This window comes from Dermacentor albipictus, chromosome 7, assembly GCF_038994185.2.
Source record: "Dermacentor albipictus isolate Rhodes 1998 colony chromosome 7, USDA_Dalb.pri_finalv2, whole genome shotgun sequence".
Taxonomy (NCBI): domain Eukaryota; kingdom Metazoa; phylum Arthropoda; class Arachnida; order Ixodida; family Ixodidae; genus Dermacentor; species Dermacentor albipictus.
In genome coordinates this window covers 47,508,767-47,523,617 of record NC_091827.1, presented here as the reverse complement: position 1 = coordinate 47,523,617, position 14,851 = coordinate 47,508,767, and the positions used below count along the sequence as shown (strand labels likewise).

Sequence of the window (14,851 nt, the reverse complement as noted above, 5' to 3'; positions counted from 1 at the left end):
GCAGCTTAGCGCCTGAATTTCACGTAAAGCTCATCGCAACTCTGCCGCGCCAGTTACCTCCATCATACACAGAATGGCCACCTTATCTACGTAAGTGGAAAGTACGCTTGATGGCTCTGCGTGGACACTGCTATAAACGAGCACCAGCCCATCGTGCCGTATGTGTGCACACATAAACGCGCACACCACCCTGCAATCATGCGACGGCCGTCCGCGGTTCCATGTTTCTCGAGGTTATTCCTCGCCCCCTTCTAACCCCACGACGATAGCCTGGCGTCGCATGTTGACGCAATACGCGTTCGGATTGGGCAAGCAACGGTCCTCCTGCACACACACAGGGCAGGACGAGCATTGGAGTGAGACGCGAAGGCGTCACTAACGCCAGCCTTCCTTCGCCGCACTCGTGGACGGCAACCTGACACAGATTGTGCAATTCACCCACACCGAAGAGCGCACACTGACAGACGATGCATAGGAAGGCTGTCGCGTTTATCTTGGAGAACCAAACGACGCGACTGAGTCCCCACCCCCCTTTTTCTTTGTGCGAGAGCTCGGGAATGTCGCAACTCCGGTATGAACTAGGTGGTTTCCCCTTACGTGACAGAAGTGGATGTGGAAACGCGAGTGGACTTCTCTCTCTGTCAGTTTGTGTGCGCGCGTGCGTGTACGCGTAGGTATGTGCGTGTGTTTGCGCGCGTCTCTCTGGTGGCACCTGCCGGCGGTTTCTGTGCTGTGGCCGCTTGAGTGTGTAAGGCCAGTATTACGCTAGCGACGGTGTACTCAGGAAGTGAAGTACAGACGACGCGCGCGCGCGCGTACACACACATACACACACACACACACGCACACACACAAACACACACACGCACACACACACACGCACACGCGCACACACACGCACACGCACACACACACACACACACGTGCACACACACACACGCGCACACACACACACGCGCACACACACACACACGCACACAAAGACACACACGCGCACACACACACGCGCACACACACACACGCACGCACGCACGCACGCGCACGCGCGCGCGCACACACACACACACACACACACACACACACACACACACACACACAAAACTCACGTTGATAATTTATAATGATCTGCCCACTTTAGGCAATCTAACAGACACAATTCAATAAGTCATTTTCTTTCTTTCTTTCTTTCTTTATTAATACTGTTAACCCTCGCTTGAGGGTTGTTACAGGGAGGGAAAATAGTACAACACAAGCAAATCTTCGTTTCTTGGTGTGAAGTTACGGAACTTTAAACGTCGTACTTAATTTTTTTTAGAAATTAACCTATTTCCTATAAATTATGTGATACGCGTGAAGCCCTAAATCAACGTCATGCATTATGTAGTTGCTAGAATGTTGCTGTGCCTCTCAAATGCAACAACTTCTTCTATATAGATTGACTCTATAATTATCTGACGAGGACTTTTTTGTTGATTTGCTTGCTTGCGTTTCACGTGGATTCAAACCAACATATCAAACTCAACCTTAAACTAACGCTTCCTCATCAAGGGCAGTTTTAGCTTCCTCCCAAGAGCTTAATTTTTCAACAAGAACGCGAATAAATTCACGTTTTTCTTTCCTCTCGCTCGCTTCTTTCTCCTTTGACTGAGAAAATGTATAAATTGAGCTCTCTTAGCTTGTAGTCACACTCTTGACTAAGGCCGGAGCCTGGCCGAAACGTCAGTAAAGCTATGTTATTTTTTCCACGCGCTTCTACTTCACATATATATATATCTCGGGGTTACTTATTCAATTCTAAATTGGCAATTATGCATTGCTGAGAATGGTCTCGCGATCACGAAATCAATCAATAGCGTTCTCGGGTCCCGCTGCTTGCCATTACACTGCACAACGACATTGCGGAAGCGAAACCAAAGAGATTTTTTCGCTTTTTTTTACACGAGATTGTAAATTCTCTGCTGCATGTAGTGCGGTAATATTTGGCTCGCATGTCCAGAACAGCCTCCACGCCAGCTCGGCAAGGTTTTCTTACTATGTCAAAAAAAGTGTTTCGGTGCTCCTTTAAGAGAAGGCGAAAGGCTTAGCGGGAAGCTAAAGAAAGGAGTTAGTACTTCTTCTTAAGCTCTAAACTTTGCCTTAAATTCTTAAGAGCGTTCTTTGGGTTTACTTTTAAGATGTGTTTTGAATGAAAGTATTAGCTTACTTTTGCATATTGTGCATATTAGCTTATATTTATCTTCTGCGTATTTTTAAGAAGAGACACTACTTTCTTAAAAGCGTGCTCTTAAATTTACTAAACGTTCGAACTTTTCTGAGAAGCTTCTTCATAAGCTCCCTCTTAAGCGTAAGCCTTTACTTGCTCTTGAAAGTTTCATCTAAGCTTCTCCTTAAAAAGAAGCTTTTACTTCTTAAACTTCTGATTAAGCTTCCCTTTAAGGTAAAGCTTGGACTTAATGCTAGAGCTTTTGTTAAGCTTCCTCTGGAAGGGAGGCTATTACGTTTTCTTTGTCAGCATCTATTCAAGCTTCATCTCCCGAGCAAGCTTTTTTTTTTTAAGAGCGTCTTAAGCTGCCCCTCAAGAGGAAGTATTTTACTTTGTCTTAAGAGCATCTTCCTTCAAGCTAAGTTTCAGGTTCTTTTTCAGGTTCCTCTTGAGAAGAAACAATTGAGGCGATATTTCACGTCAACAGCAACGTCCTGAGATCTCGTTGGTGCCATGCTGAATGGCACTGTAGAAGAAACTTTCAATAGAGAGTTTTAGCGTGTCAGGTGTTCCGCTAAACGCATGCGGACGGGCGTTTTGCCGGATGAGTGGAGGTGCAAACGGGAACGCCCTGCACGGTGCAGCCACCTGGTGGTGCCAAGCTCAACCAGACAGACAGAAATAATATTGCGGTAACCAAGCGTATTCAACTTCCCTGCTGGCGTTAATTTTCGTCAGCGCCACAATCGTGTTGCTGCCGAAAGTTTACGGAAGCAGCAAAGTAAAATGCACTTGGTCACTGCAACGTTAGCTCTACGTTTGCCTGGTTGAGATCTGCGCCACCAGGCGGCTGCACCGTGCAGGCCGTTCACGTTCAAGCCACTGCTCATCCGGTAAAAGGCGCAGTCTGCTCGCGTTTAGCGGAATACCGGACACGCTGAAACTCTTTATTAACCGCGAAAATTCCACACGCGTGATTAGCCATCGCCAGTCTGAAGAGCTTATGTTCCAGGTATTTCCGGTTAGCCCGCGAGCATAGTTAAGTTAGCACACGAGTTATGTTCCTGCTGACACAGCGCTCCTGTGCGTAGCTCGTGAGTCGGATGAACGGCTCTATATGCTTGGCAAAATGTTGCGCTGTTTCATGTGTGGCGTTTTCGTCGAAGCCGCAGGCTTTTCTCAGCTGGGACACGGGTATCAGCTCTTCGACACATGAAAAGGCATGTAAAGTATTCTGCGCTACGACTTAATTTCTCACGTTCAGAAATTTACGACGATTGCGCGAGTTTAACTCCTGTTACGCCTCGTAATGCGAGACCACCACCGTAGTCATGCATTCACAAAGCTCTACGGTGAACGACGCAGGGAGGTTGCAAGCACTGTCTGTTTTGGAACAACATTAGCGTTGGGTATTCGAGAATGGAGACTTGTGACACCTTAATAGATTTCGGCAAATCCCGTTATTCACTCATCCCCTGTTCAGCTTCCGCAGTGTTTGTGTTGCAAATTATGTGATCCTCTGCGATTACGTTACATAATCGGAGGTACCCTCCCAACCCCCAACCGAACCCAACGAACTCCGCTGTTCCCTGATGTTTTCAACTAGAGCTGCACTCCATTTCAAATCGAAACGGCGCAATGCAAGACGCTGCTCGCCCGCTTTTTCATGTTGCGTTTAATTCACTGAAAAAAAAAAGACTTGTCAAATAGAATAACCGAAACATGGTAGCTAGTTGGCCGAGTCGGTACATCTGCATTATTACTTCAGCACGAACGAGACAGCAGGGACAAAGAGGAAACATGTAGCACGAGCGCTGACTCACGGCTAAATGTTCATCGCTTACAAACAGAATTTGAATAGGAAACTCGGGCATGCGTACACCCGCATACCATCAAACAACTGTTACCGGTCTTCCGTCTGACTGGTCCGCTTTTTTGGTTGAGGGGAAGAGATTATGCACTTTATACATATTGTGTTTTTAAGGAATAAACTTGTAGTCGCGAGTCAGTGCTCGCGTTACATCTTTCTTCCATGTCCCTGCTGTTTCGTTCGCGCTGTAGGTAATAATACAGAATTACCGGCACTTTTACTGTAGCAACAGTAAAATAATGCGTTGATTTTACTAGCATTTCCGAACAGGACTGAATTTCTTCATTTATTTCTTAACAATCAAAAACTTGTCATGTTCGTCGTTCGCCCTCCCCCCCCCCCCTCCCTTATCCGGGCTTTCTTTTCTTGAACTTGCCACCAGGTGGCGGCACCATTTCTACGTGTTTACAGCACTTTCCTCCATCGATGGAGAAGGCGCGCATATATTGATGATTTCTCTCTCTCTCTCTCTCTCTCTCTTTCAGACGTTTTCCTTTAGTTAAACAAAAATGCCTAGTCACACACCAGAGGACGCGGTCCCCACCCCGAAAAGCAAAATACGATCCCGCTGCGAACTCTCTTAAAAGTTGCTAAAATGAAAGTACGCCTTGCTTCACACGGTGAGACGAGGCCCTGTCTTCTTCCGGACTGTCAAGTTCGGTGTGCGAGGCGTGCGCTGAAATACCGATAGAAACAAGGGACTCCCCCACAATCCCACCCCACCTCCACCTCACCCCACCTCCACCCCCTTCTTTCCATTTGTAGAAGAATGAAGAATCCATACAGACGCAACGACAACACTTAAGTGGTATGTCTGTCCGCTGGAATGTCTCGGTTCTCGCTACGGGAAGTGGAGCGCAAGCCGGACAGGTGTCGGAAGAGATATCCTTCGTGACGAGAGAGGGCGCCACAGAGGGTGACGGCGCGTATAACGCTATTCCATTACCGCGTTACGAGAGAAGGCAGGCACAAGGCGTAGGCGCGCGAATGCACTTGTCACTGGTGGCTGGGCTTCGCGCCAAGAACTGTCTCGGCCTCACCCGGGAGAAAAGTGCCCGCTTCCTTTTTTTGCAGAGAAGTGAGGCAAGCCATGGCGGACTGTTCCCACGAGAGCGCCTGCCTGTCCGTTGACGGCTCGGAAGGATCGTGATTCCTTCGGTACGTGAGGATTTAATGAGTCGCGGCGGGGTCGGAAGAAGAACGAAAGTGTCAAGAAATGCGTCTTGTCAAACAGCGGGTAAAGACAGCGCCGTTGTGCTCAGATTTCTGAAGTTTACTTCAGAGTGTTGTTATGTTATACGTCTTTTTTTTTATCAATAGAGTTCTGTCCAAGGAAATCAGCCAGGAAACGAAATACGCCGTTAAGTATACTGCTCCAAGAACTTTCTTTTGCCGTTTTGCCCATCTTCAATGTTTTTTAACGCAGATGGTGCAGTCAGCTGAATATCTCTTGATCTTGTTTCAAAAGAATTCAATAAGAACATGAAGAATATCATGCCATGGTCGAGTGATGTGTAGGAATTTTAGGCTGCCATGAGACATACAGGTGTTGATTTACCTAATCCAGAAGACTCAAAGCTCTGCGAGCCCTAGTTCATCCAAAGTCGATCACTATAGACATGTGGGATAGAAGCTCCTCCGAACAGAAGCGACAGCGATGTTGATGTGGAGCATGCGACGTCGAGAACCACGCCACATCTGCGTGTCGTACACGAAGCGTTGGCATTCTAGGTACAGTTAATTGATTACAGGGTGCTTGAACATATATGTCAACATTGAGATGGCGAGGGTTTCCAAGGTCTGCTAAGCGAAGGCGTGCTCACCGGACATGACCATGCTTACGCATTGTCAATCAATCAATCAATCAATCAATCAATCAATCAATCAATCAATCAATCAATCAATCAATCAATCAATGAAAAAATCTAACGGGCTTTTTTTGCAAACGTGCGTTATACAAATTTAAACACAAAGTAACAAGAAGTATCGTTAATAATATTGGGCGCTGGTAATAATATCTGTCACGCTATGGCTACATCCGAGCCCTACAGGGAAACGAAGCTGAATTGCAGTTTAGCCGGACTTCGCGTTGACAACGTTGACAAAAAATAAAAAAATAATAAAAAAAACAGGCTACCGTTAGTAGTGGGGCTGTACCTTCTCCACGAGTTCTGTCACCGAGCGGGAGCGCTTAGCATGAACCGATAACTCTACGTGATTCCCAGCACTTGTGTGTATTTTGCATTATGCTCGGAGTAAGTGAGAAGTATAGCTTGCGAAAAAAAGCCCCTACAAACTCTCAGTCCTATACAACCTCCACTGCACCTAGGTTAGGCCTATAGCGCGAACCCCGAGTGTGTGCAAAATTTGTGATGCGTTCAATCGCTTGTTCGATTAATTCGCGCGAAATAGCTTTCTTTACTGATGGTCCCTACTTATAATTACACTGTAAATGTTTTACCCATGATTTCGTTTGCAGTGTAACACTCAGGCTGCCTCGCCTGTGTGCCACAACGAAGGCTCTTTTCTTTAGTTAGCTGTTTCCCCTCCCTCGAATATTTGCAATGCTGTCCTATTTAATCAAAATTTGAGCATTTTAGCGTTACGAAAGCGGAAAACAAGAATGGTACGTCTCGCTATTTGTGTGCCAACGAAAGCTCTAAAGCTGGTCAGCGCTCCATGCTTTCTTTTCGCAAAGTCGTTTCCTCCATATTCGCTGTGCACCAACACCTTGGAAATCGCCGTTTTTTTTTCTACAGGCGCCGGGAAGGTCCAGTCCGGCATGGCGCATGTACTTTTATATATATATATATATATATATATATATATATATATATATATATATATAGTCATATAATGAGAAGCCAACAAACACTGACACCAAGTACAACATAGGGAAATTGCATGTGCTTAATAAATGAAATAAAGTAATGATAAATGAATGGAAATTAAAGTGGATGAATATATATATATATATATATATATATATATATATATATATATATATATATATATATATATATATATATATAGCGCACTCGAGGCCTTACGTCTGCGACTGCTGTACACTGTCTCACACAGGAAGAGAAGCCCGTGGGACGGTCGCCTTAACTGACGCACTCAGCAGTTTCCTAAACGGGCAGACGAAAATCAGATCTACGAGCTTTCTCCATTGCTGACCAAACGCGGGGTGATAGTAAAAGCCGTCGCGTCGTAGCATCCGTTGCTGCGAGTTGCTATTGAGCCCCACAATAGTGTAGAAAGAAAGAAAGAAAGAAAGAAAGAAAGAAAGAAAGAAAGAAAGAAAGAAAGAAAGAAGTACCAACAAAAACAGTCTCTCGTTTCATGCGAATGGCTCTATCTTCGCACAGAGACAGTACAGTATACCGTTTTGTTTTTTGCTGCTGCAAGTCGCGAACTTTTTTCTCCTTACACCAAAGCTCCCGCGCCCGTTTAGCTGCCACATAAGGTGCAACGGTGCTGTTTTTTCTCCATAGCTGCAGCGAAAGCAGAGCTCCGGAAGAAGCGTATAAGTTGTGCCTACGACGAATAATAAAAAAAAAATCAGACGGTTCTTACTTTTATTTTTTTTCTCTCGGGAATCGACCGACTAGAAGCTCAGTTATAAAGAAAAAAGTCACGCCATTCAATGCAAGCAAGTATATAGAAGTGGCTTTGCGTCCTTGGAGGTTCGGAGTCATGTGCCTGCCTGTCCGTCTCCATATCGTGCTAGCGGATCTGGAAGCGTCTCTTCTTTTCCCGGGATACCCCGGCCTCGCGACGGAGATTCGAGGCAGAGTTCGTTCGACCTCCGCCTGTCAAAGCTATAAAAGGAGGGGGGAGGGGGGGGGGCGCCAAAAGTGTCGGGAAACGAAAATCGGGATGCGGATATAAAAGGCGAGTGTCCTCGATTTTTTCCCCTATTTGTTTCTTCGCGTATGTACGGCAAAAATACACAGACACACCAACGCCGCGAGATTGCGGAGGACGAAAAGTTCCGGAAAACCTAGGAACGCCGCATTCGGAGGTAAACAACGTTCGATGAGTGAGGCGAGGCAGAAGTATAGGGAGTGACGACGGGAAATAGGTTTCCCGAAGTCCCCACATACACAGGAAGGCGCGCATTCCCATTACTCTGAGTCGCAGCTGTGTTTGGTCGGTGCGCGATTGCTTGTGGTTGAAACGTGTGCAAAAGTGTAACTACGTATTGAAGCAGCCGAAGATATGGGACAAACTGGATATATACATATATATATATATGTATATATAATAGTAGCGGATGTGGTATTTGCAACGGAGTCCGTGGTAAGCCTTTGCGTGGTTTTGAGTGACGTTGTGTTCAGGGCAGATATATAATTCAGGCGCCAAGCGTCCTCTTTGCGGATTCTCGTTATTTGCTACAATGCAGCATGGCTGTCTTATAGAGTGAGACGGCGTATTGTTACGCTTTTCTTTCGAGCCCTATAATTTAACCACGTTCCTGGCGGCGCAGTGACCACTTGCATAGAGATAGCGTGTCAACTTGTGAATGTCTCTCGCGGCGTTATGAGAACAGGCACGACGCTTGTATAACAGAATCACCTATACGCATAAACTAAATGGAAATTAACGTACACTCATAGAATTTAATGTTTCGCCATAAACATTTTCTCGGCGCCGCGGGTCCAACGTATAGGTTGAATATAAAAATACTTCATAACAGATTTTTAGGAGGAGTACCTCGAAGCCGATGCTTGTCTCAGGGTTCTGAGTGCACACACGTTATACACAAGCGCTTTATTGTCACAATTAAATAAAAAAAAACCAACTGCGCAGTAAGTATTCGAAGGTTGACAGAATAGTACATAACAAATTATTTAAGTTAGTGCGTGTTCACCAACTGGCATCCACATCCACACGTAAAGCCGCTGCCCAGGGAGGGATGTTTTATTATAACGCAATGTAAGTACAAGCGGGCTTTATGCTTTACCAGCCATATTTTACCGTGGCTCTCACGCCGATTAATTCATCCAACGCGCTACGCAACCAGCGCGAGTGCACGAATTTCCCTCGACAGAATCCAGTACATTATCTCTCAGTAAGTTCTCTTTTTTCACGCCGAGACACATAGCGCTGTGACACCTGCGAAAGAACGTATAGGCGAAGCACGCGAACAAAGCGTTCCGGACAAACAAAACCAGAGAGATCGCTAGGGATCGGAGCATCTCGAAACACAGGCGCATGACGCGATTTCATAGAGTGACAAAATTAAAAAAAAAACGACAAAGGTCGCAGTCGGTGTAAAGATTCAAATAGGAATTGGGGATTCGCGTGTCGCTCCAGTCTGCGGAAATGCGTCGACAACGCACACTCACCCATTGGACGTCGCGTCACTTGGCTTTATATCGAGAGTCTGGCGCGTTATAGCCAACACAAGCCAACACAAGTCATGGCGCGTTCCGGTCGAAACCAAAACAAAAAAACAAAAAAAAACAAAGAAACAAAAGAAAAAAATGCGAAGTTGGGAGTTTTGCCAGAGTTCGGAAACGTCTTTGTCACCCGACTATGGACTGTGTCAACGCCGCGTTACGGCCGATGGGTGCCGTGCTGCCAAGAGAACGACGAGCTGTGCAAGAATGAAAGCGAAGAAACGCAAAAGATGAAAGAAGAAGCGATGCAAGGCGTGTCTCAATCGTCAAAAGAGCTGTTTGCCTCGAACGAGATCAGAAACGCGTCCCATCGTCTTTGCGCACGCTCTGTTATATCCTGCGAAACGGTTCGACGAGCACGGTTCTTAGTCCGGTTTTTTTTTTTCCTTTTTCCAAAGAAAATATCCTTCTCGGAACGAACTAGACGCTACTGCAATCTTTATTCAGTTCACTCGAATTGTAAACGTCGCTCTCCTTTATACGCTGGGCCATTCCTGACAGGCGAGACCTCTGGTAGCGTATAATGTATACTTTTGCGAATTGAGCTTTACGTTTGTAAATTTCCTACTATACAGCAAGCGGTTGCGGTATGTTCGCTATATGCTGCTAAAAATATCGAGAGATGTAGGCAGCAGGAAATATTCTTGAAAAGACGGGGATGAGCTTTGGGTTTCGAGTTTCATAGTCGAAGAGAGTTTTGGCTTTTGTTTTTTTGTCGAGTCACGCAAGGTTCGTTTACGAGACGCGAGTGCCGCAGCGTGTAGTAACGAGATCGCGGTTCTTCTATGCAAATCAGGCGAGAAACTGACGTCAGCTCTCCGGGATCTTTACGAGCGGCAGTAGGAGCGTTCGCGATTTCAACCGTCACGTTTCGAAAACGAGGCGAATCATTTCTTTTTTCTCGCGGGAGTTTCGCCTCTAACGAGGAGCTCAAATATCACCGTGCCATCGCAGATGACTGAAGATTACCATATAGGAACGTTTGGGAATTGAATGACTCTGCCCGCGCAGAGGCGTTCATGCAAATGTCTCAGCTATTCGAGTTATACGCTCGGTACGCTGCTTCTCGAGTCTCATTTCAATTAGCCGACAACCCGGAGTGATACTTTCAATTAGCCTTTTGCTGATGTTGCGCGCCTTTCAATGAACAGGGTTTTACGGTGAACCTGGTCCAGTATGGGAACGAGATTTTGGTGATTATTCCCACTTTAAGTAGAGGGAAAAATATCTTTCCACCTTAACCAGCCGATCTCAACCGACCATTCTCTTTCATAAACCATTCCGCGGTTTACAATAACCTATTCGCTTAGTTAAGAAGACTATCCAGATTTCAGATTTCAACAGCGAGTTGGTTAGCCGCACGACCGTACGAATACGAAATTTTAGGCTACAACTGATGTCATGATTTCAAGCTCGCTGTATAGACCGTTGAATATATATTCTTCTGCCCTTCCTCCCCACCTGTGCGCATTCACGATTTGGTTACGTTATGCCCTAGGCCAACGAGTGCGACAAATTAGAATAGACTGTCTTAAACAAGCGAAACCGAACAAAAGGAATGGACAATTTTTTTAGCATTATCTATGTATTCCTTGTAGGTTTCGCCGAACACTGTGCCTAGTTAATTCTTCAGCTAACGTGTCCATTCCTCGCCGCTCCAGCGCTTACTAGAATGCCAAAGGGCTTTCTCTAATGAATTGAGTAAAAAGCTCACTGTGGCCGTGACCAATAACTGCCTCTAGCACTCACACACTATTGCCTCTTCTAGCGTTTAAACTTAGAGGCTGGTGCATCCCTGGCCCAACCATTTCCGGTAAAGCAGCGTGCTTTCTCTGTCTGGCTAGAAACAAAACGGCAAACCTCGTTATAGTTTGCCGAAATAAGACCCTCCAGCGTCTATCACTGTGTACCGCCGTACCGCCAAGGAGGGTTTTTCGTAAAACCTCCTTGAGTACCACAAGTATTTTACCGCCCACCTACCCTCCGTGGTTGCTCAGTGGCTATGGTGTTAGGCTGCTGAGCACGAGGTCGCGGGATCGAATCCCGGCCACGGCGGCCGCATTTCGATGGGGGCGAAATGCGGAAGCACCCGTGTACTTAGATTTAAATGCACCTTAAAGAACCCCAGGTAGTCGAAATTTCCGGAGTCCCCCACTACTGCGTGCCTCATAATCAGAAAGTGGTTTTGGCACGTAAAACCCCACATTTCTTTTTTACCGCCCACCAACTGACCTTTCTACGACAGGAGGACCGAATGTGGAGCATCCGGTACAATGGACGACTCAGGAATGAGGATTTTTGTTAACAATTAAATGTTTCCATATAAGCGCTTGCCAGCGCTTTTTTACGGCGTAGATGTATCAGACATTAAGCTGACAAGAACAGATACTACACTTTGACCCGCGCCGGCCATATCTACGTTCGCACCGCCCTCTATTTGTCGGCGTTCCAAGCGCTTGCGTATCTGCTTTCATTTCCTTCCGCTCTCCCGTGGTGGCGGTCCCGTCGAAACGTCACGCGCGTCTAGTTTCCCCCGGCTCCTCGGGGCGGCGCTGGCGTCGTCCACGCGAGTGTTTATAAAAATCACGGTAAATGAGTTCGTACCTTTGTTCAAAATTATGCGTCACCTCCGTGTCGTGTGCTATAAACAGCTTCGCTGGTCACCCATCTTCACGCATGAAATGGCTCATTTTCTTCTCTTTTTTTTTGTACGCTAGCGTCATACTTGGTAAACCCCGGATTCCGACTGCAGGACAGCTTTTAACAGTCCCGTATAGAGGCTACATTCATGGGCGCATTCACGCACCCAGTGGCGTAGCTAGGTCACGAGGCACCCGGGGCCCTTAGGACTTCTGCCACTCCCCACTCCCCCCTCCCCCCCCCCCTGCTGGGTGTAGCCGGCGAAAAGAGGGGTGTCTTCAGAGGTATATGACACCGAAAATATTTTGCGCCAAAAAACACAACACACACAAGAAAGACGACAACACCACGGGCGCTTGGTGCTGTCGTCTTTCTTGTGTGTGTTGTGTTTTTTGGCGCAAAATATGTTCAGTATGCAAGATCACAAACTAGCCCAGCAGTTAACTCTTCTAAAGTATATGACACCCCCCCCCCCCTCCCTCACTGGACCCTTGCACCCGGGGCCCACGGCCCCCCGGCCCCTCCTGTTGCAACGCCACTGCACGCACCTTGTTTCGTTGTTCTCAAAGACGAGCGTTCCCTCGCAGGGCTCGAAGTCCTTGTTCATTTTGGCCGTGCCTTCGATCGCCTTGTACGGCAGAAAAACGCGGCCGCGGGCTCCGCTGAACCGGTTCACCTTGATGTGGTACTCGCCCACGGCCTCGCTTATCTCCACCTGCGCAACAAAGCACGCAGCCACGAGCCAAGTCTTATCAAGCGGGCCAACCCGCGCAGCACTCAAATATTGGGAGATTAGGATAGCCCGATAATCCATATATTACACTTCAACGAGGGTATCGCGAGGCGGGCTATACAGCGTGGCATGCACGTCAGAGTCCGCATTTTTCTTTTTTCAGGCTGTTTCAGCTCCGACACATATTCGAATGACTCGCGTAGTGCGGCTGAAGGTCTCGTTTCGAGAGCCCGACGGACACGATTTCGCAGTGACATGCCTTATATAGGTCCCGTGCCCTGGCTTTTTGAAACAGCTGTACGCATTCGAGTAATTGTTCTGCTACATGTCCTAAACTGGCCTTGCGAAAAGCTACAGTAAATCTTCGCTTCAAATTAAAAAAATTCCGGCAGTTATCGCCATCGTCTATGCTGTAAATATCGTGGGCTTGACTCCTTCTACGCTTACAATTTCGAAGCACTTTTCCTGCTCTCCTGAGATATTCCTGTTGCCGCGTCGTCGCTTCCAAGATTTCAGTGCACACAGGTGCGTCTTCAGTGCTATCTTATTGCTTATTTGTTTTTGCGTTGGTAAACGCGAAATTCTGCAAGCAACAATGTGACACACAAGAGGCGTCCAAGGCGACGATACGAACATCTGCAAGCCCGAAATATGACTCACTATGGTAAGTAAGGCGGCAGGCGAGACGTCACACAGACGCGCGTACGTCTCGGAGGCTCTTATGACACAGAGGAGGCTTCAGACAAGAGGATTCACGATCAAGTGCAACTATGTATAGATCAAAATTGCGTTAACTCTCACACTCGCATTTAGAGTAAGCGTGGTTAACCTCGTCCTCGGTCACCGTCTGTCGGCGCGGCACTCCCGGCAACTGCGGGTGTGATCACGCGACAGGTCACGACAAACCCATTGTTAGTAGCACTGGCAGCCAACCACGTGACAGGGAACAAGCTCTTTCGTTCCGCCTGTTCCCGTAGTCCCCGGCAAAATACGATAGCCACCCACAAAAGCTGAAAATGCCACTCTAGAACTTGCAAACCCTAAGCAAAGGACAAGCGCCGCATGGTCGACGATGATCGCACGGGTGTAAACATGTTTTTAACTCGACATCGGTACCTTTGGTTGTTGGTCATGATATAATGACTAATAATAATTTGGTCATAATTTAATAATATTAATATGTGTTTTTTAAGCCTTTACAATAACTTGTGTGCTGTTACATTTATTTGTTGTCTGTTCATTCTAGTTACTGCATAACGTACAGTCGCGGACAGAATATTATGGACCATGAAATCTAAGGAAAAGCTGAATATCTCCGCAACCTCACAACGCAATCTGGTATTTGCATTTTGGACCTCGACTAGAATATGCTAACAACGTTGTCGTGGGCAGTTTTACTGGTTGCTGCTACAGGGTGCTCGAGAATGTAACGTTTTCGGAGATCCCGTGGTCCATTTTATTCTGTCCGCGACTGTACATTTCCCATACTAAGCCCAGGCATCCTGCCAATCGCTGTCTTTTTATAACTTTATTACTTTGTTCGAATGAGGAGGTCTCGCCGAGAGTTCTCGAACATTGGGACCTACCGCTGTAATAACAGTAATACTATCACTCTATCTCTCTAATAAGCGACTCGGAATAAGAAGCTGGCATTTTTTAACCTCTCCTCGACGTGTACCGGTACCGCACCTGGCTCTCGGGCAGACTGAAGACGCCGCTGTGGTCGTCGTCCAGGATCATGACGGTGCAGACAGAGGGCGTGTCCAGCTTCACTGGCGGCCTGCCTGCGCCCGTCGTGAGTCCCGGAGGCTGCGGCTGTCCGGGCGAGCCGTTCATGGCGGCGCCGCTGCCGCCGCTGCCCAGGTACCGCGGGTTGGAGAGGCGCACGTAGAAGTGCTCGTCCTCCTCGAACACGTCGTCGTCGATCACCTGGACCGGGACGGTGGGAGAGGCTGTATAGACTGACAGGGTTGGCCGAATCCTTTTACACACAAGCA

The 14,851-nt window shown here is 47.1% G+C and overlaps 1 protein-coding gene across 6 annotated transcripts in view; it reads right to left on the bottom strand.

Moving 5' to 3' along the window:
• Calx (sodium/calcium exchanger 3) overlaps positions 1-14,851 on the bottom strand; it is a 339,781-nt gene that overhangs the window by 82,369 nt on the left and 242,561 nt on the right. For all 6 annotated transcript variants that reach the window (XM_070522204.1, XM_070522200.1, XM_070522205.1 and 3 more), the window contains 2 exons: positions 14,544-14,783; positions 12,670-12,836 (listed from right to left, as the gene is read on the bottom strand). In XM_070522204.1, coding sequence (XP_070378305.1) covers positions 12,670-12,836; positions 14,544-14,783 — 407 coding nt within the window. The remainder of the gene's footprint in view (positions 1-12,669; positions 12,837-14,543; positions 14,784-14,851) is intronic.